The 23,875-nt window shown below is 36.3% G+C and overlaps 1 protein-coding gene across 7 annotated transcripts in view; it reads right to left on the bottom strand.

Moving 5' to 3' along the window:
- LOC110373905 (zinc finger protein GLI4) overlaps positions 1–23,875 on the bottom strand; it is a 111,307-nt gene that overhangs the window by 42,190 nt on the left and 45,242 nt on the right. For 5 of the 7 annotated variants that reach the window (XM_064041824.1, XM_064041828.1, XM_064041826.1 and 2 more), the window contains one exon: positions 10,243–10,658. In XM_064041824.1, coding sequence (XP_063897894.1) covers positions 10,243–10,400 — 158 coding nt within the window. In that variant the 5' untranslated portion in view covers positions 10,401–10,658. The remainder of the gene's footprint in view (positions 1–10,242; positions 10,659–23,875) is intronic. The other 2 variants (XM_064041825.1, XM_049849446.2) reach the window with 2 other exon arrangements.

Below are 23,875 nucleotides of genomic sequence, written 5' to 3'. Positions count from 1 at the left end.
TAAGTTTAACACGAGAACAGTATGTCTGTGTTAATTATTTATTTAGTAATCAATACGGGTAGGGTATCAAACCTTAACCTCTCTGATAGTGGCACGCCATCTTGTTAACTTGTGTATTTCGTTCAATATTTCGCTTTTCCGTGTTCATTGTTGACTGGGAAATAAGCAACAGTATAGTATATAATAGTTGTTTATATACAAACATGATAAACTAGCTTCCATCCTCAGTTTTACCTGGCATATCCGGCTACACCATCTAAGCTATCTCTCACCAAATTTCAGAAAAATTGGTTCAGCCGTTTTTGAGTTGCATGTAGTGTAACTAATACGACTTCTTTTACATTAATGTAGATTATACTTACTTTATTATAGACCTATATTAACTTTACTTAATTATAAAAATAATCACCAGGACGTTATACACTTTTATGTCCTGATGATTATTTGCAATCTTCTAATGAAAAAGTGCATTGTTTATATTTCAGTACAACTGACTGTAGTACTTCAAAAAACTTGCTGATCATATTTTTCGTAGTTTTTATAACATATTTTCTGTATTTTTTTTTTTTAATTTGAATTGAATTGATTGATGACTTGAATTATCTTTAACTAAACCTACAAAATTCAAGTCGAACATTCCCTATTCCCACTTCTTCAATCAACATCAAAACTACTAGAACGTAGTTGCACCAGCTAAAATGCATCAATAGTAATATCGATGCACTCACGCCCTTGTGCTGTCAATGCCTCCATTGACCTCAGTTGACAAGGGAGCTCTCTGTACGGTAAATTTAGATTTTATGTAGGCGCACTACTTTCTAGATAAGTGACGGAGTGTAATGCAAATTCTTGAGGAATAAGTGTGGAGCGGATGTGTGATCAAATTGTTTGATGTATTGGGCTGTTTGTTTATAAAGCGTGTAAAAGATTTTTTCTTAAAAAAAAGTTTCTTCTTGAGTATATTGGTATGGATAACTAATCTACATATTCAGAGCACGTTTTTCAACTTTCGGATATTATTTGAATAGGTCCACCATCTTATAATTTTCGATACTTAAACATAAAAGTAATAATTAAAATAATGCATAAAAAAAAAACATTTTCATCGCCGCTCACCAGACGCATATTCGAGTAAACAATTTTTAGATTAATTCGACTTACACCCGTAAAACGTTTTAGCCTAAGACGTTTAATTTGCTTTTCAGGCTTCAAAAATGAACAGGAAAAAAAACCTTCAGCCCGATTCCCATCTATAAAAGTATTTACATTCCCATACCTACACACAGCACATACATACATACATGTTATAAAACCGGGAACAACTCGTAAAAGCCGCCAGTTGCTGCACTAGGGTACTTTTATTGAGATACCGACTTTACGAGCATCTGACACGCCTAAGGGTCTTGACCCTGCAAGCAACAAACACGGGGTGTTTAAACCCTCAGAATCAACTAGAATCGCTTCTTGTCACACTTTATTACCTATGTCTGCTATCTTATTACTTTGACATGGAGAACTAAATGACTACAGAGGTGCCATAACGGTGCTGCGGAATAGTTCGAAATAGTTACCGCAGCCCTGGTACATAAAAGGCTTTAGAAGGAACATAGCGGGTTTTAGTCAGTAAGAGTCTGACACTCTAATCCACAGCGTGAGGGGTCATTTGATGATTTCCCATCTAAAAAAAGGTGCCATTACGGAAAATCTCCTAAGAAAGTAGCGCGCCAAAATGCGGGAGTGTGTGACGAGGAACGTTACTGTCTTCGTCCTTATTCGCCGATAATTTTCGTAATACCAAAAATCGTTAACAGATGTCTCAAAGGGCTTCCTTAGTTCACTCGTAATTGATCATGTCTAACGTACGTAATTGACCTAGAAGATGACGCGAGACCTATCATAATTATGGCATCTCCACTCTTTCCTTACTCCGTGCATTGAGCATTGAATGTAGTTCCCTTGAATCATTTTCTGAAGTACTGGCTATATTAAGAGATGAAGTCATATGCTAAGTTAGTATTTCTGTTCGTATGTAAATAGTTATGTTTTGCTGTGTTATTTACGTGGGTTTTTTGATGTTTTCATCAACGTATGAAGTATGTATATTAATGGTGATAGTGTAAGAAGGAATAATTTTACAATTGTTCACTGTTGACAGTTTAGCTAGCGGCTATTACGACCTGATGTAGGTATAAATTAGCAAACTTTGTATTATATCTCTGTAGGTATACAGATGCGACAGGGTCCTAGTCGATTGTCGGCCACTCTCTTCTCTCTAAGGAGATCAGCCAGCAACTCAGGACATGCAAAGCCCCCAAGCTTTGCATATTATATATAGTTCCATTATTATACCACTAAAATCAATTTGATTTAAGTTTACAAAAGATAACAAATAAGCTACATTACCTATTAAACCAGTTAACAATAAATTAAATCCAAAGCCCTTCGACAGTTATATTATTAAGTTTATTATTGTACCACTTGCAATGTCGTAATGAAATTGTAAAACGGAATTTTATGATAATGTTTTATCGAAATTCACTCCCTATTCAAGAACGGACGGTGTCGGAAATATGTTGTGGGGGTTTGGTCCAAGGTATAAGAATAGCGATTAAATAAAGTATTTTATTTTTGACATAGATACCTATCGTGTGTTATGAAGTATCATTAAAATATGTTTTTATATGGGAACTCCACATAAAAAGTATATTAGAAAGCATTTTTAATTTCATGTTATACATAAAGTAAAATAATACTTTGTACCACAGGTATTCCTATACTACACCACACTTCACTATTCTTTGTATTGACTGTTATTTTAAGTTCCTGCTTTAAATATTTTTATCATACGAGTTAAATTTTTATTATGAAAGAAGAGGCAATCATAACACATATTTGCAAAAAAAAAGCAATGAAAAATCATTAACAATTGAATTGCTCTAAGAAAATCATTTATCGCTTTCGCTCCAAAATTACAACACAAAAGTAAGGCATAACATTTTTATTATGTTACCCAAAATAATAATAACTGTTCGTGGGCATTTTGTTTTTATTTTCGCGATAAAAAATATAGACATGACTGTCGTCGAAGCAAAGTGCCATCGTAATCAATGATATTTATTTTTATTAACCTTTTTGACATTTGTAGCTTCCAAACGCATTTAAATGAAATCATTTTGTAGCTCTATTTATGGATAAAGGCAAAATTTGCAGCTACCTATAGTTTATTTTTGACCAATTTGTCTTCCTACGTAAAAAAAATGGGAGCGACATTTTAGGTGTTGTCATTGGATTCAAGTTAGACTAGCAGATGCCATAATCCATAATTTACTAAAATATTTGAGTTCCGCTCACTTATATACCCGTGAAGTTTTACTATACTTTACTTACAAACTCAACCCTCCGAACAGTTACATCTAAACCACGACCTACAAACGAAAAAGGTACAGCGTTTTCGTTATTTTTTCAGTTTCGAAGATTAAGTACAAAACCATTAAAAAAGTTGCTTATAAACTTAACTTCCATAATAAAAGATAGAAAAATATGCAAGTGTGAAATCGATAACAGCATTGTATAAAGAAGAACAATTATTTTTTTCTACAGATAGTCTAAGCCACTAAACAAAAAACTCGCCCCGCTTGCGCTTATGCCTCAAACCACAGCATTTCATAGTGCATTGTTATTTCAGTAAACACAATCACAGGTGCCACGTTTCCGAACGAACTCGCTTTGATATAGTATTGTATTTCACTACGCATTTGTAAATACAGTTTTAGAATATTTATCTAACGTAAACACTATATTTATCTGTGTTTTTGTACTGATAGGCTGCAAGTAAAAAGGGGTTAAATTCTTTCGATATTAAAAGTTTGAACGGATTTTAATTGAAATCCGAGAAAGGATTATAATGTTTTTTAATATTTGCTTCGGGATATGAAATTGCGGGATGTCGCTAATAATATATGAATTAAAAATATTTACCACGCCTAAGGCCAGGTTGTTCGTACGTTACGGTAAAGTTAAAGTTAAAATTTTACCGTTGTCAATTTTGACCACGGTTAATTTGACATTTTTATTATGAAATTTTGACGTTCAACAACGCTTTTTGAATTTAAACCCTGTTAATTTTACTATAACTAGAATTTAACCCTAACCTTGACGTAACCGAGCTTCGAACAACCGGGCCTTACAATAGAAACCAATTGGTTTTTCTTAAATATAATTAAAAGAGGTATTTTCTAAACTACTTGAATGAGATTTATCTGCTCTAGCAGCCGTAAATATCGGGAAGGGACAAGCCCTTAAAGCTTTACACACTGTCGCGATGACAGCCAGCTTAGTAAAGTTCAGCTATGGCTTAAAAACTTAAGGAATGGGACGAAAGAAAGGGTTAATACAGAGCTTTTTGGTAGAATTAATATCTTTAACCCTTAATGCTGATTTATCCTTAAGAAAATAATATTCTTTGAAGACTTATTAGAGAAACAAATGAGCATCGTTTAGACGGATAAGGGTTACATTTTATCAAGAAAACAATAGTCCCTACTGACAGAACAAATCCTGAAAGTGTTCCTAAACAGTTTTATATTAGCCCTACTCCCATTGTCAACCACCCCAAATTGGTATCAAACTATTTAAGGACCCACACCGAGCCTAAGGTCCTCCACGGTGCTATTACGAAGCAAAATCGAACCCTTAACCACGCGACCGATTTACGCGCAATTGTGCGAGTTCAGAACCCGTGAAGCATTAAAAACCTCAGCTTAATGAAATAACAAAACAACAGTATTAAACGCAAAATGAACGTTTATTGGTTTGTGTACTGTTTCTATAGTTATTGGTCGTGTGATTTATGGTAGTTTATTTGTTTGAACTCTGTTTGTAGAAGGAAAAGTTGTTAGTTTTTTCTTGTCCCTATGGTCTGGACGTTCTCGCAACTAAAGGCCTTTTAAGCAACAGTTTTGCCGGTAATAGAATTTTTAAGACAATATTTAGAAGTTATCAATCAATACCAACGCCAAATGTCACTACAACAAAAAATAACTCAAGTGTTTTCAACGACACTTAACATCAAACATATTGGGCTGACAAAAAGTAGTCTCACTATAAGACATGTCATCGACACGAAAGAAGAAGTAGAACATCAAACCATCATAAAGTTGTTAAGTCCCCAATTTACCCATCATCTTCTAACTATACCCAGTTTACCCACCCAGAATCCCTTACATTTCCATATCTGTCCCTACACACGTCTGCGCGCGCACCTTAAGATTTTAATGAGCTGAGCTGCGTCTGCGCACGATCGTGTTCGGCTACTGTACACACGCGACGTTGCATGACCCCACTCTTTTTCTTCTCCTTCGTTATTAACGTTTTTATAGCCCAGATGGCGATTATTGGAGATTTAAAAAATAAGTTTCCATTGACGCCCAATTTCGCTAGGCTTGAACTCATTTCTTATAAACTTTGGACCTTAATTTTTTTAGGAGAGGAGATTTTTCAAAGTGATGCCACTTATAAATGCTACAGTAATATATTTTGATATGAATGAATGTATAGAGACAGTCCACAACTCATTCTCGAAGTCCCCACCCACGGAACTTGCTTACATAATTAATTATTTAACCATTTTTAAACAGGATAACGCATAGTTTATTAAACAGTAATGTAATATTCATACGGTGGCACGTATTACGAAGTGTGACAAACAAAATTTGCCTACAATAAGAGTATAGTTATTAGCAGAGGGTATTTTTAGACCGAAGTGGGAGGTCACATGACTACACTGGTGATGAGTTATAAGTGATTAACCCGAATTCGTTTGGCATTTGAATAAACTGAACTTTGTTGGAGATTCTTGAATGGAAGAACTGAATGATGCTATGGAAATAGAGTTTAAAGACCTGTTGTAAAACAATAAATAAGATGGACTACAGAAGTCAACAATGTTAACACGACTATAAAAACTGTTGAGTAATGATGAGATTACGTGAACACAAATGTTGATGCAAACAAAGAAAATCCCATAAAATGTAATAGGAGATTTTTACAAAACAAATATTTTAGAGACGATAGCTGACGTCATGATGAAACAAATGATTCCAATCATGAACCCAGACAGTTTAAAACAGACATTCTTTGATCCCGGAAGAACTCTAAGAAAGTTGAACAATTTCGCGAATAAACTCCGCGTATTAAACGAAGAGTAGTTACATCTGGTTTCCAAAGCTATTAAACCTTCCGGAACAGTCCTATTCCCAGGATAATTCCACAGCTAGACTATTTATACCCGGGGCGTGGTCAGGACAATAACGACAGTCAAACGGGATGTAGAGGGACAATTTATGACCGGAACTACTTTATAGTGATTGACCGATCGGAGACCATTTTGGTCAATTTGGGGACGAGACTTTTACGACAAAAAAAGGTTCTGGTCCAAGATAATGGTGTTAGACGGAAGGCTTTTAGCAAGTTATTTGGGTATAGGTGCTATTTTTTTCGCTTCCGTTAGATCGCATTTGAGATCGAAAGCAGCATCAGTAACATGAGTCATGTTATAGACAAGTTCATTCATGTATTTCACTTTTATGTTAGTCTCAAAGTTTGTAACAATAGACACATTTACATTGACAATGGTGTCATAACATGAGTGAAGATATTTTAAAGATTCTAACAGCTATACCTTACTGGCTTTAAGACCACAAATATTCATAACGATCGTTTTAAACTCCACTTATTTGCAGGAGGGTAACAACAAAGGCTCCGTCTTTTACGGTCCAGCATTCGTTACAAGAACGTCGCGATAAATCTCTTTTTCATTTACTTACTTTTTGTTCAAAAACATCAGTAATTAGTTTCTTTTGTTTATTATTAATTTCAAGTCTCATAACTTCAGTAGCTCAGCACTAATAAATCTTTCAATGAGAATAGTAATACTGGCTTTTGTTAGTTTGTACATTTTAAAACAATAGTTGATTGTCTGTGGGAACATATTGGTCTAGGTCTTTTTTTTTTTTTTATCGACGTAAAATCATCAAATGACCCCTCCCGCTGTGGGTTAGCAGCGGTGAGGGAGTGTCAGACTTTTACTGACTAAAATCGTCGTGTTCCGTCATAGGCCTTTTATGTACCAGGGCCGCGGTATCTCTTTCGAACAACCCGCAGCCCCGGCAGGCCTTGGCCCTGCTGGGCCCCGCTGGGATTGGTCTAGGTCTCAATTTTAAGTTTACAAGCAGATATTTTATTTTGAACTTACACAGCTTCATTTTGTTTGGTATTTTTTGACTGAACTTGTGTTTAAACTGTCAGTCTTATGATAATAACTAAGATTTCTTCAACATTATGTAATCTACTTTACATTTATGACATCCATAATTTTCCATTAGTCCAAATATTAACTTTACAAAAACTGTAACAACAGAATGTAAGTCCAGCGCAAACACTGCCTGTCCTTTTCACATACCATACCTAAGACAAGATCAAAACATCTGATGACAAAATGTTTGGTGACTCCAAACATATCAGATTGAGAATACCAATGTCTATGTTTACATCTAAGAAAAAAACCATCGATGACACAAAATCTCATAACGTTAATAAATATCGTATGTCAGAATAAAACTTACACTTTTTATACCTAAGTGATGATATAAATGATAGAGTTATTGCACCTAATTGGCGGAGGATTTCGTGTTACAAGCAGAAACAATAGTGAACCACACACGACGCCCAATCACGACTCGATAACGCCTTTTGTCTCTACGTCAATAATAATGGTTTTTTCTTTGATGATTTGTGAAGCCAGGACGTTCACAATGAGGACGGAGTGGGATGCGGGCGGCTGAATGGCGCTTTTATTGTGGCCCTGAGCTTTTGTGGTGACACATGTGCAACCCAAGTTACCAACACAATTTCGACGCAAGTGGACGCTAACGGAATCTCCCTATTCACAGGAGACGCTATTATTCTCGAAACCATATTATGTACAAACAAGATTGCACAATACATAGCAAATAAAGATTAGATAACCCAACGATAAATAACGTCCCCGAAGTATAATTAGATACGAACTCCGAAGCAGTGAATGGCCACAAGATAAATGTAACAACAAAAAGAACAGCAGGTGGGAATGGTGGCAACAACTCCAATGATGCAAAACGACAAACTAATACGACACGCAGTGCGCACCAAGCCGGAGCTAAAAAGGTTGAATCGGAATTAATAGGCGAAGTCGCGCGATACCTATACATCAGTTCAAAGAGTTGTACTTAATGAATCAAACGACAGACGACTCGCAACACCTCCTTTGTGGCTGGACAAAATTGACTTTGACGGAGCGAACGGAGCCAAAATAACCGATCGTGTCCAACCCATTGTGCGTGCTATAATTAGAACGCTTGGAAATAAACACGTGGTGGCAATTATCGCAGCAACGGGTTAAATGAGGCACCAAGAAACGGTCGTTAATGGGTACACCCATCCGGCGACGAAATCCTTCGCCGTGGACCGTGGATAAAGGATTACTGGACTTCCGAGAAAGCGGACGTCTTTATACAACCAATTTCATACCCGATTTTACATTCACCATAACGAGTTGCACAACCGATATAAATAAGACGTAGGAAATAACGAGTTTATTGCTCGTGCATCGAGCCTTTAAATATTGAGACCGGCTTCATCGCAAAGTGTTTTCTCGTGTGAAGATTTAAGGATCGTCTTCAATACGCAGCCAACACTTGGCTTCGATTTCCAGCTATCAACTCTTATTGATACTCAAACTCTCAAGTAGAGAGCATAAAATATGGCCATTGAGGTAAAGGCCTAGTGCATTCACATACATCAGGTGATTCTGTGTTCAAGTGCTTAGTAAATTAACATTTTAAATTCTCTTGGCGCAGTGTGAGGGTAAAGTCGAGGCGTGCCTTGAGGCTGGGTACTGAGGCATTAATCATTTCAGTCAGGCGGCTCGAGCGGCCGCCGCCATACATCACGCACCCTTTGAGCACAGCGAGTAACTCATTTGTTGAAACGCACCGTCCTGCTTTTATTAAAGTCCGTCCTAACATTGTAAATGTCTCAATTCCTTTGACGACTTCCTGTTCGTCACTCGCCGCTTCGGTTCAGGTGCCGATCCGACCCTTTTTTGGTGTTTACGACGCCATTTTTATATCGCCCAGTTACCGAAGATTAATGTTGTCGTCAAATCTGACCGGCTCACGCTGTCCGTTGTTTTGCAATAAATTATCATTAAGTAACACGTTGTCTCACCTGGAAGGGATTTTATGGTCGGCCGGCCGTAAACCACAGTTAATACGCCGGCTCTAATCTAATCTAAAAGTTCTCTACCTGCTCCTGATATAAATTCCCTCGCAGGACGTAAAAAAGTTAGTGAAGTGGGAATAAAGGCAATATTACTAATGGAACGGCATATGCATAAAGGTGCATAAGAAACAAATATGAATTTTATTACTGATAATGCAGTTACAGTTTTAATTGAAAATGAGTACAACAAAGTCGATGTTTTGAATTACAGTTAAGTTAAAAAGGTAACACACGCAATTATGTAATAAAAAGGGTTTCGCAGCATGTAAAATGTTTAATGAACCACTCTATTTTATGAGGTTGGCCAATAAACGTGGTTGACGTTTAGGAGCGAGCGGGTAACGTGAAGCGATCGTAATATTAAAGGACACTTGCCTCGCAAGCGAATCATAATAAAATTACATATGTAGATGGATTCGTCGATAGCAAAGCGCTCCGCCGTTCAGAGGCTAGATTATGATAAGCGAGGTACTAAACCGATGATAGAACTAAGTGTGCTTGGCAAATTACGATACTCAATACTAAATATTTGCAAAGGTAATAAAGATGAATTGACTAATGCTCCAGTTGTAAGCTGTAAGGATAAACACCAAGTCACATTAATAAAACATGGCGATGTCTATCTTCATAAACGAATCATCATCAATAATATCTTTATTACTGCAGTTAATTTAGTGGACTGAGTATTTATTAATGTGCATTTATTAAATTACATATACATTATGATTTGATTATGCTGTTTTTAAGAAGTTGCTATGAATAATGGTCTCAATTTTATGTTTTCAGTGTTAAAATATGAGGTCCGAAAGTAATCAGTCCAAATAAAAACTGGTCCTCTGCTGTATCCGGTTAGACTGGAAGCTAGTTAGAAAGAAGTTGGACAAAGGCAAGGCAGAAACAAATTATGATAAACTAGGTACTTACTGGGCATGATGATGATAATGTGTAGCGTGATGCATTGCTGAAGTAGGGGTGCCGGGCGGGGTCGAAGCATGGAATGCGGCAAACGCCGAGGGGAACTGTAGTGGTAGGAAACCACTGCCTGCACTCCCAGGACCTCCCACCGACTCCCGATCAGGCATTATTTACAGTCCTAGCACTGCGACATCATAGTCCTTCACCACTAACAGTCAACACTTCATCACTCTTTGAAAGTCCAATCACAACCACTAGATTACTTCTATCACCGTTTACAAAATCTTCTGTCAGGTCAGTTCCAACCTGATCCCGTGTATCTTCACCAACGTCATTTTGTACTTATAAATTATAATCTTGCGCATCGTTGATTACGAAATGTCGTGTTCTTTTCAACTGTTCCTCCATACAGCCAATTTCTGCTTCTGAAACAAAGAGATAATTACTGTTAATTATATTTCCGCCTTTAAATTCGGTAGCTGCATTGGAATTGCTAAATTAGAATGTTTTGTACGGTTAAACAAAAAGTGTAAATGGGATCGTGTTAAGATTGCGTGCCTGTGTGTTGTTACTTCAATTGCCTCTATTATGTCTTCATTTTACGAGCGAGCGAGACGAATTACCCGGTTTGTATTAAGTTGTTTGTAACTAATGTACGTGTTTAGACTATTTTATTGCAATATTGTATCATTGTTGGCGTTAGTTTGGCACTCATTAGCTAGTCTATGTGTTTATTGCGCTTCTGTTAATTTAGCGTCTCTTCATTTGTGGCCTGCGGAAGACATAAAATCATTTTCATAACAGTGCTTCGGTTGTTAATTTTGGCGCCTTTATTTTAGTGTAAATCTATTTGCGTTTAAATATTTATTTCTTCTTAGTAATTTAGATTAGTCATCTATCCAGGAAATAGTCAAACAATACTTAAATTGTAAGTTCTGCTTAAAAGTATTTCAGTCGCAGAAATTTACATAAGTGTGACAGATACAGAAAGATGTTTGAGTTGTCCTTAAAATTAAGTGGCGTTTCAGTATTTGGCCATAAAAGAGCTGCTCAAGCTTTAAAGCTAAATGAGGAAAACATGTTACTCATTGAAGGTTTGCTTGTTACTTAAGTAATGTCAGTAGAAACCGTTGTGCCTCAACAAACCTGGCTCATTACAGACCTTACATAGTGTGATGTTAACAACGTTTATAATTTGCATGGCGAATAGCACGATTGACACGTAAACATACATTAATTCCTATCATAGAAGGCTTTGCGTTCCTTTTCATTAATTCACTAGTAATGTGGAAACTTTAATATTCTTCTACAAAGATTTTAATCACTCTTGCAACTACATAATAAGGATATTAGTAAAGTTCTTGTAATGTTAAAGAATATTTTTCAAACTGCATGTTTTTCTTCTCGTTTAAGATCATTTACTATCTTTTAATAGTTCTCACACCAAACGTGAATTGTTATAGTCGTGAGTGCTATTATATTCACTAACATACTAACTTGTAACTTCAACCCATTCAGTCAAATTATCCACAAGTTTTACTAGAACTTCACGTTCTTTTGAAAATACATTTTCTCCAACATTAGCATCCATTATTTCGTTAGTAGCATTATTTATATTTCTCAAAAGTTCCATACATAGAAAATCTCCATCTTAATAAATTATATTTTTATTTTATCTTTCTGTTCTCGTTTCAATATTACCTGTACCCTCTTTGAGATCGTAATCACCTATCAACGGTATCTTGAGAAATAAATTGTAGATGCATCTGACACAAGTCCGGCTGTCCTCAGATCTATCTCGACAATATTTCATGCATCGTTGTCGCGACCTACATTGTTTTTGCAATTGAAGTCTCGTTTGACATCGTCAAGAGGTTTGTGGTCTGATTTGTGAGTTTATTTGTCTGTAAATGTATCTGCTAGACTTCTAAAACCATTTTGCGGATAGTCTAGATCTATTTTTGCTTTTATATCTAAAGCATCATCCTTGAAAAGGTCATCGTGCTAAGAGCTTTGATCAGAAACTTTTTACACCTCTTAATAACACAAATTAGTGAGACTTTTAATTATCTTTTTGCCTTTTCAGTATCATCATACACGATGAGAAATGTTGTTATGTCCAAATCTGTCATCTTATCACTCCCCCAAAAAACCGGTACAGCCAAGTTTTGATATAATAATTATATTGTAAAGAAATCTTCATTACCCCTGTGTTTGCCTTTTATATAACTTTAATTAGCCTAAAAATTACATAGACATGGGAAACGGTCTTAATTGCGACTGAATCTCGACAAGTCGCGGCGACAAAAACTCGTGCGACAAATTGAGAGTCGTACGACTTACGAGTCATCATTATCACTTACGAAGAAATTGGGTGTGGTGCGTGTTATAGCGGACAATGTTAAGTGTGTTTTAATGAGTATTAAGTCAAGCTATTGGATCTGGACAAATACATTTGTTGGATATACATTTGGTGTTATTACTATCTGACTAACCTGGTCAGTTACTAAGATACCTACTCAAAAATGCTCATCTAATTCTAGTGTGACCCAATCTATACATATAATAAATCTGTAGAGGAGTAATTTTTGTACAATGCAGAAATTGAGAAAAAAAATAGCCAGCATGTTAAAGGATAACTAACAGAACCCATTTCCATCATTTTTGTCATTATTGTCTGTTTGTCTGTATGTCTGTTTGTCTGTTTATCTGTTTATCTGTTTGTTCGTTCGGGATTCACGCAAAATCTACGAATTCAATGGAGACAATGCTTATATACAAAAAATCTACGTAACTTGAGGTATTACTTAGTTTTTGTTTCATCGAAATTGATTCACTCTATCAAAAGATATGATTAATTTAGTGAATTCAAGAAGTAAAATATTACGACACGCAATCTGTTTGTCAAAACTGTACATTTGAATGTTGTACTTATATTAGTTGATCGGCCTATTATTAACCTTTACACAGAAAATCACACCTTCATAAGTAACTTCGGAAGAAAAAAAAATATGAAAATTTTGTTTAGCCAAGGTTAAAGTAGCTCCATCTGTGGTAATCTGTGTTAAATAAAATACATAAAATTTGTCAAAGGAGCGAGGTGGTAAATGACAATAAATTACCATACATTCTTTATAGAGGATTATTATTTCAACAGATGGAGTTGTGTATTTTCCGTAATTCACCATATTTTAACACGTAGTGTAATTTTTCGATAGACATTCCAATAGTGTTTGTCAGTTTGCCGTGCCACATCAAAATACAATTATAATTATTATCTTGATGAAAGGAAAATTAATAGTTCTCAGCCAAATGTAAAACGGTGCCATCTAAATTATTTTTTGAACATTATGTCAAAAATGATGACTTTAGTGGAACAATTAATTATCATTTAAAGTTACAGATGGAGTTCATATCAGGATTTTTTCATAAACATAGTTTAGCTTATCTTCCACTAATGTGGTGGCCTTAAAACAAATTACTTTGAGTGAGTAGTATTAAGTAGACCTTAATTATTTTTTCTGATGCAAAATATGTAAACTTAATCCTAGCAAGCGCTGCTAAGCGTGAGGTAGGTAGGTAATGTAGGATTCTGTAGCTTTAAGAACAAGCCCAGATACAAAGTGCAGATAAGAAATGGGAGCTTTCTCGATTTAATACCATATACACGTAAAATGCTTTATGCGTCTGAAAACGTACAAATTGCGCGTTGCATACCAGAGACATGCTTACTTTCAACTTCTGATCGCAAATACACTGGTCACGATTACGAACAGTCTCAGTAAGATCCGAGCCAAGTCTTAAAAAAACACCTTTTATATAAAACTACGTTTGATGTCATTTAATCACAAAGACAGAATTGTTCTCTGTTGCAAATCCTATCCACCTGTATCCTATCCTAATCCAGAATGCATTGCAGGTGTGCATTGCACAAAAACCAATGGTATCCTATTCGAGAAGTCAAAAGAGTCGACCTGCCAACGTCAGCTTCTGCGCTAAGCAAGTGTTCTTAATAGTACCATCAGAATTACATTCATCGTTGAATGAGGTGAATAAATTTTCAGAAACCACAATAACAGTAGGAGCCAAAGCATATGATCGCTTCATAGAGCTCTGATTGGCCCCAGGTGACCAAGTCAGGTCTGATTTGTTCGTTCATCAGATCTTTGAAAGTGTTTCGGTTGATACTTACTGTCGTCCTGTGTGACACAAAATATGGTATATAAACGTCCTCCGCAAGAGCGAAATTTTCCCGGTGTGCGGTAGTGACGCACAGCATACAACACTTATGTTTCTTTCGATTTGCTGGCTCCACCAAGAAATGACAAATTGCAAGCGTACATTTTGCAAAACTGCAGGTTTCAAGTACGAACACATGAAATGGACTCTCACAGATACGTACATTTTGCCTATTCGTGAACTAATGCAAACATTTCGGTGGAGTCCCGGCTTAGGCCTCCCCCACATTAGGCGTGCGCGATCCTCGGGCGTGTGAGTAGCGCGGGCGCCGCGCGTGCATCGCGAGCGCGCTGCGTGAGCGTCGCCTTTTGCTGCCCTGCGGCATTTACCTACAGCGCGCTCGCGGCGCGCACGCGCCGCTCTCCTTGACGTTTAACTGCTAAGGCGTTTAGCGGGCGGCGGGGATAGCGGGCGAAGGGGTAAGAACGCAACTCGAGCGCCGCGTGCTCGCCGCGAGCGCGTCGCTTGCACTCTTCACACATGCCGCAGGGCAGCAAAAAGCGACGTTCGTGCAGCGTGCTCGCGACGCCCGCGCTACTCACACGCCCGAGGATCGCGCACGCCTAATGTGGGGTCAGCCTTACCATAGTGAGTAAGTGCACAGAAAATCCCCGTCATACAAGTGTTTCTCCCCAGTAGTGAAACTATCCTACCCTATGCGCCTGCTGATGATGATGACTCATTTTATCATCCATCCAGCTATTCCCCAACTATGTTGGTATTGCCTTCCAGTCACCGAATCTGTTTGAGTACCAATATTTTGCTTGGAGCGAGTACCTATCTACCTATCTTCAGTCCAGTCTCACTACACAAGACGATATCCATGGTGAAACTGACAGACTTTCTGGCTTCTGATTAGTCGCAGCAGCTGCAGAAAATGTACAAATGACAGCTTTGTCAGACTCAAAGCATAAAGACATAGATTATAACTGTTTCCTGTGAAAATTACTTACGCACCATACGTAATAATTTTCCAAATTGGCTGACTAGATCCAGAGATATTCACAACGTCACAAACTTTACTTCTTTTGTTTAGATAAATGGTCACATCCACAACACAACCTTGATCAATGAATCTATGCGACTGCTAAGTGCTAATCCTAATTATACTGTCACATGAAAGAATGCACCTACGGGATAAGTAGTATTTTGCCTATTCTATATTGCCCACGCAGACGAAGTTGCGGGCAACAGCTAGTACTAAATAAATATGTATTTAATAAACAAATACCTAATTGAATTATTATTGTAGTTCTTGAAAATGAATGCCTAATCGCTGCAGTTTATCACTGGAGCACTATCCCATAGGCTACCATCGGAAAAATTCCTTCCGTAATTAATGAAGATGTGATTGTTAGGGACGTGACTCGAGCATTGTCCTCAATAAGGCCACGACTTATACTCGAGTAATGAATCGATCGTAAAACCCGATATCGATATATCGATACTCATTTTCATTCAATGAGATTTACGATGTTTATGCATGCAAAATTGGCGGGCGTTTCGAGTGTCGACTTTTATCGGCCATTCAAAAATCGAATCGTGAATTTTGAATTTCGAATACGCCGGATTAATGGTGGATTTTGTTCTTATTTTGCGCTTTGTAAAGTGTCAAGTGATTTCGAAGTTTTATATCAATCGTAACTTTCGCGATAAATTAAAATTGGTAAGAGAAAGTGTTGGTCGTGACGCCTACGCAATTATTAATAACAAATCCTTGTATTGTTCAACTTTCAACTGCATCGTATACTTTAAATATAATATTATGTACATGATATGTATAAATATTATTTTCTACAGTAGCACCTGCAATAATCATGTACAGAATGAAAATTTTAAATTTGAAAATGTACTTATTTGACTATGACTACCTATTTACTAAAAATGAAAAGTTATTACCTATTACATTTAAAATTAAAACAAGTTACTCGATAAAATAATCGATACTTTCACAACCCTCTTCCTAAAATGAGTGCGGCAATGCGCGGACGCATGCCGCGTCTCTTAATACGGCCCTTAATTACGATTTAATTGTTTTTAGCGGCGGAATTGTTCCGAGCCCTTCTCAGAATCGTAACCGGCCTGCATCGATGGTGTTTTTAGCTGCATTTTTAACATTCTAGACCCTTAATCAAGAGAATATTTTCGACAAATTAACGTAACTATATCGTTTTTAATGACAAATGCAGCTTTTATCTTTGACTTCTAACACTAATATACATAGATTACGTTTTATTTCGCATAGTTAACTTCTAGATAACACGGGTCAGTTTAAACTATTTGATCTAGTACGTTCTAGATTACTCATTGAGATTATTAGTCGGTTTATGTTTATGCTATGTTAAACTCTTAATTAGCTGTTATTATATCGCAAACCACCTATTAAGAATCTAAATAATTATAAAGCATGAAATTAATTGGAGTTGTTAGACTTGTTTATCGATGTCGATAAATTTATGAACTAGGAATAGGGCAGCACTATTAGTTACGGCTGAAGTGATAGAAAAATTGTTGAACCTAAATACAATACTTTTTAATTAGTAATTAAACCATAAATTAAGACTGTAGACTAAACAGTCCACCAAGTGTTCAGTCGTTCTGACACCGCCTAAATACCTGATATTTGTAATGGGCGTACTACCATTCATCTTCATACTGATTTATGAGCCCAAACAAACTTATCGGCTGACTAAAAGTTTGCAGTGTGATGCTCTAATATGAATTGTTGACAATGGTTAATAACTTTTAATTTGATGATTCACTTTAGTTTTTGTTCGTGTTAAAGTAAAATTACGTGTATTTAATTATACAGTTGCTTTCGTAATTAGTGTAAATTAGATCGTATCTGGCAGTGAATCGTAATAATGCGTGATATCGTTTAATTAAAGAAAAAAACAAAATAACTAACTTCACGGCTGTCATTGATGGTTAAATTGTGTTAAAATTAATGAAGTTTTGTGACTTTTAATAAAGGGGTAATTTTGACTTGGTTACAAATAAAATGGCACTTGTTTTCACCTCGAATTAGACGTGGTTTGGCAAGGAAGACTGTTTCTATATAAAAGATAATGTCCTTTTTTCAAGCTATTTAGTATCGTTGTGTTTCTTATAGCTTTAGTACTACCGTTTCCTACATGTTGCATAAAAAATAACTATTTTTTTTTCACACAATGTAGGTAAGTACCTACCTACTTATAAAACGCTACAACAGTGTACACAAACCCTTATCTAGATACTAAAGCAATGAATCAAAAAATCTTTATAAAGAAAACAATGGATTTATTTATTCTTATGCTGTGGCTGATGTCATTAGAGTATCATGCATGATATTAGCATGTTCGTCAGCATATGCAAGCAATAAAATAAAAATGCATACAGTACCTACATAATATATCAATGTTGTTAATACGACGTTGTTCGCAACTATGTATTTGACATGTTTTAAAGATTCAAGGTTGGGTAGGAATTTGTATTTTCTTTCGCTGGATTTTGTATTTTTTTTAAGTTGGATATATTATATTAAAGTTCAACTGAATTCTTTGTAATTTTAGTTTGTCTTTCATCGCTTATATTTACTATTTTCCTTATTTAGTTATATTTTTCCCCTAGTATTACTAGCAGCCAGCTTGACGCTTCTGACTTTCCCTTTAGCCTTTCAAAGACTTTCATATCTCGTCACTTCCATACGATTAGGTACCACCAAAAACTTTTGACAACTGACTAAAATCTAGTTGTGAAAAGTTTTTATGTTATATGTACTTCCAATAAAATATAAAATGTAGTAGAGCTACTTGTAAACAAAACTAGTAAACAAAACCACTTATTTATACCCCATCAATTAAATAAGTACAACCAAACAAACAACACACACACACACCAAAGACCTTGATTTTCACTAAACACAAACCAATAAAACTATTAATTAATATTCAGCAACAAATAACAGAGCCAAATACGAGAGCCAAGCCATACCAAACTCTGTGATCGAGGCGATTAGGGCCTCTGCTCACGAACTTATTGCGCCGACATAGCCTATAAGTCCTGAGACAATAGGTACACACATCATTTGATATGGCCTCAGCTCGCTTGAATGTGTTTTGAACGCGAATCGTCTTATTAGAGAGCGTTTAGTCCGACTGGTGCATGGAGAACTAAATGAGCAGAGATGTCATAACGCAAAATGTGTTAAGTCATCCTCTGCTTTAACCTTTTAGCAAGCTATGTTGGGGTCGGCGTCTAGTCTAATAGGATGCAGCTAAGTAACAGTGTTTTACGAGGAGCAACTGGCTATCTGAATATATCTCAGCCCAGTTATCCGGGCAACCCAATACCCCTAGATAAGACTGGCTGTCAGATTTATTAGCTTCTGATTACCCATAACGACTGCTAAAGATGTTCAAATAACAGCCGGGACCTACAGTTTATCGTGTCATCCAAAACACAGATCAAAATCTAAGTGGCGCGCCGAAATGAGGGTCAACGTTATTAGTTCTGCCGTCATGAGCCTTCTTTAAAACCCGCCCATTTTTATTATTAAACGGTTTTATTTAGCTTACCCTGTTTGTTAAACGGTTTTATTTAGCTCACCCCGTTTGTTTTATTAAACGGTTTTATTTAGCTTACCCTGTTTGTTTTATTATTTATTCTTGGGTCAAATTTAGTAATTCAAATTTAAGTACCTTGCTGTTGTCAGATTGATCTGAAATTTGGTACACACCTTTAATTCCGATGACAATACAATATACTAATATCAATAACATTGTAAATCCAAGATGGCCGCCGGTACAAAATGGCGGATTACATATTTTTCCACAACCCCCTCAATATGGGTATCAAATGAAAGGGCTACTCAAGTAGAATACTGTCAGCAACCCCAGCGAGCCCAACAGGACCAAGGTCTGCCTGGGCTGCGGGATTGTCCTGGTACATAAAAGGCCTACGACGAAACACAACGGTTTTTAGTCAGTAAGAGTCTGGCACTCCCTCACCACTGCTGACCCATATATAGAATGAGGAATATTCGGTAGGCATTTTCATTAAATACTAAAAACTAGAAAATAAAAAATCGGTAAAAAAACTTTTAAGTTAAACGGTTTTTATTAAACGGTTTTATTTAGCTTACCCTGTTTGTTTTATTATTTATTCTTTCTTGGGTCAAATTTAGTCATTCAAATTTAAGTACCTTGCTGTTGTCAGATTGATCTGAAATTTGGTACACACCTTTAATTCCGATGACAATACAATATACTAATATCAATAACATTGTAAATCCAAGATGGCCGCCGGTACAAAATGGCGGATTATATATTTTTTTCACAACCCCCTCAATATGGGTATCAAATGAAAGGGCTACTCAAGTAGAATACTGTCAGCAACCCCAGCGGGGCCCAACAGGGCCAAGGCCTGCGTGGGCTGCGGGATTGTCCTGGTACATAAAAGGCGTACGACGAAACACAACGGTTTTTAGTCAGTAAGAGTCTGGCACTCCCTCACCGCTGCTGACCCATATATAGAATGAGGAATATTCGGTAGGCATTTTCATTAAATACTAAAAACTAGAAAATAAGAAATCGGTAAAAAAACTTTTAAATTAAACGGTTTTATCTTATGTGCACTGAAAACTAGAAAATAAAAAAAACTGTTACTTACCTATAAACCTACATAGGTGGTCCCGGTCATATTAGACTAAAATAAAAACGTGGGGGCCCTCTGAAATCCTACCTATGGCAAAGCATATCTTTATACTTTGGTAGATCGTGAGCTCGGCGTTCGCTGGTAAAGCCGCTACGGCTGATTATTGATTGTCAAAATCTCCAGTTACGATTATAGTAAGTAGAAATCCACACCTATTATACCTCTAGAAGAAAGTATTACAGCAATAGTTAGGTAATGGGCCCCACGTTTTTATTTTAGTCTAATATGACCGGGACCACCTATGTAGGTTTATAGGTAAGTAACAGTTTTTTTTATTTTCTAGTTTTCAGTGCACATAATTTATTATTTATTCATTCTTGGGTCAAATTTAGAAATTGAAATTTCAGTGCCTTCCTGTTGTCAGATTGATCTGAAATTTGGTACACACCTTTATTTCCGATGACAATACAATATAGTAATATCAATAATATTGCAAATCCAAGATGGCCGCCGGTACAAAATGGCGGATAACGTAGGTTTTATCAATCCCGTCAATGTGGGTATCAAATGAAAGTGCTCAACCAGTAGAATACAATGTACTATATAAAATTCAAATCCAAGATGGCGGCCTCTACAAAATGGCGGATAACTTAGGTTTTATCAATCCCATCAACATGGGTATCAAATGAAAGGTCTCAACAAGTAGAATACAATTTACTATGCAAAATTGAAATCTAAGATGGCCGCCGCTACCAAATGGCTGATAACAATTTTTAAACGGTTTTATTCAGCTCATCCCGTTTGTTTTATTCTTGGGTCCAATTTAGTAATTCAAACACCCTCTTCCTGTCAACCGATTAATCTGAAATTTTGTATACACCTTTTATTCCGATGACAATACAATATAGTAATATCAATAACATTGTAAATCTAATATGGCCGCCGGCACAAAATGGCGGATTACATATTTTTCCACAACCCCCTCAATATGGGTATCAAATGAAAGGGCTACACAAGTAGAATACTGTCAGCAACCCCAGCAGGGCCCAACAGGGTGCCAGGCGTGCCTGGGCTGCGGGATTGTTCGAAAGAGTTACCGTGGCCCTGGTACATAAAAGGCCTACGACGAAACATAACTATTTTTGTCAGTAAGAGTCTGGCACTCCCTTACCACTGCTGACCCAGGGAGGGGTCACTTGATGATTTTTGGTGTCGTTAAAAAAATGACTTTTTTTTTAATTAGATTGTAATAAATTATCAGGTAAGAGACCATGTAATAATGATGCACTAAATGAATTAGATAGAATGAGGAATATTCGGTAGGCATTTTCATTAAATACTAAAAACTAGAAAATAAAAAATCGATAAAAAAACTTTTAAGTCAAACGGTTTTATCTTATGTGCACTGAAAACTAGAAAATAAAAAAAATAGTTACTTACCTGTCAACCTACGTAGGGTGTCTTGGTCATATTAGACTAAAATAAAAACGTGGGGCCCCTCTGAAATCCTACCTATGGCAAAGCATATCTTTATACTTTGGTAGATCATGAGCTCAGCGTTAGCTGGTGAAGCCGCTACGGCTGGTTATTGATTGTCAAAATCTCCAGTTACGATTATAGTAAGTCGATGCAATCCACACCTATTATACCTCTAGAAGAAAGTACTACAGCAACAGTTAATGGGCCCCACGTTTTTATTTTAGGCTAATATGACCAAGACACCCTACGTAGGTTGACAGGTAAGTAACTATTTTTTTTATTTTCTAGTTTGGCACTCCCTCACCGCCGCTGACCCATAAATAGAATGAGGAATATTCGGTAGGCATTTTCATTAAATACTAAAAACTAGAAAATAAACTAAACTAACCTACTAGAAAAAAAATAAATAATAAATAAATAAAAACGTGGGGGCCCTCTGAAATCCTACCTATGGCAAAGCATATCTTTATACTTTGGAAGATCGTGAGCTCGGCGTTCGCTGGTGAAGCCGCTACGGCTGATTATTGATTGTCAAAATCTCCAGTTACGATTATAGTAAGTAGAAATCCACACCTATTATACCTCTAGAAGAAAGTATTACAGCAATAGTTAGGAAATGGGCCCCACGTTTTTATTTTAGTCTAATATGACCGGGACCACCTATGTAGGTTTATAGGTAAGTAACAGTTTTTTTTTATTTTCTAGTTTTCAGTGCACATAAGATAAAACCGTTTAACTTAAAAGTTTTTTTACCGATTTTTTATCTAAAAAGACCAATTTTTTATACATTGACAAAGAACCCGAACGCCTAGTCCTATCACGCCTACTTGACCTACAAGAAGGCGCCTGACCTACCTTCCTTATAGCATCTCCACGCATTCCTTCCTCAGTGGTCTGCTCACTCGCGATTTGTAGAGTCGTAAAAACTGTTGATTGATTTACGTATTGTCTGATGTGTTTGTCGCTTTGATGCTTCATTATACTAAGTTTCGTTGAAGGTTTTCATACGGTATGTGAATTTGTAATCTGTATACAGCTGAAGGGTTTGTTTGTTTGCTCGAACACGCTCTATTGATCCAATTTGAAAAATATTTGGCCCATTTACCGAGAGAGGTTTCATATTTGAGTGAGAGAAGCTAGCTTTTAATTATGAGTATCAAATAAATTTTCACAGTCACGCACATATTTACTGAAAGATACCTAACCATAACATCCTATAAAAATAAAACGATATTATTCGATAATAATCTAACAGCAGACCAATTAAAACTATCAAGTCTATCATAAATAGTAGCAAAATTACTCTACACCAGCACAAATGGATATCTTAATTCATTTCTCTTGTACCACAAGTTAGACCACAAGTTAGTCTAGATTCTAGATCAGCTTGTAGGTTTTATAGCCGACTACTAGCTTCCGCCCGTAGCTTCGCCCGCGTAGTGTTCGGTTATATCGCGTTTCCAAGAGAATTCTTCAAAAGTTCGGGATAAAAACTATCTTATATGTTCTTTCTCAAGGTCAACTCTATCTCTATACCAAATTTTATTAGAATCAGTTCGATGGTTTAGATGTGAAAGCGTAACAAACAGACAGACAAACAGACAGAGTTACTTTCGCATTTATAATATTAGTAGGGATTCTAGATCAGCTTGTAGGTTTTATTGCTGACTCACATATTTTCTATTAAGGGATAAACGTGGACTGTTAACATCAGGTCATTTATTATGGCAATAAACCCTATGACATGTAACTACTGGATCATTGTAAATTAAATTGAGGTACGATGCTTGGTGCGAATTTGTTTGTCTGTCTGTCTGTTTGTTGCTGATGATTTTGATAAGCTGTGTATTGCTATGTTAATTGTTCTGTTAATACATGTGTTTGAATTTGCAAGGAGTTTTGGAACATCTAAAGTAATAAAGTATTTGATGTATTTAAAGCTCTAATAACTAATCACTTTCATTTCGACTATACTATTTTACTATTGAGTGGTGTGTGTAGCCGTGTTATTAGCAAAATAATGAAATATAACAATGCTTATGCCCGGTGAATGTTTCATATATGAATCCATAGACTTTAACTGCTTAATATTATAAAGGTATTAAACTACATTTACATACCACTTTATAACTTGACCGATTAAACTTTCCTTACACACCTACCAAGAACTGCCTGTCCCAAATTCAATCATTCCTCCACTCTCTCACCTCATAGTCCTCAAACGTCAAACTGACTAAAACGTCACAGTTACGTCAAACACCGCGGCAAATCCTTTTATCACTTGACTTAA

The sequence above is a fragment of the Helicoverpa armigera genome, chromosome 26, assembly GCF_030705265.1.
Source record: "Helicoverpa armigera isolate CAAS_96S chromosome 26, ASM3070526v1, whole genome shotgun sequence".
Classification (NCBI taxonomy): domain Eukaryota; kingdom Metazoa; phylum Arthropoda; class Insecta; order Lepidoptera; family Noctuidae; genus Helicoverpa; species Helicoverpa armigera.
Note: the sequence above shows the minus strand (reverse complement) of the source record. Positions and strands in the feature narration are given on the sequence as shown.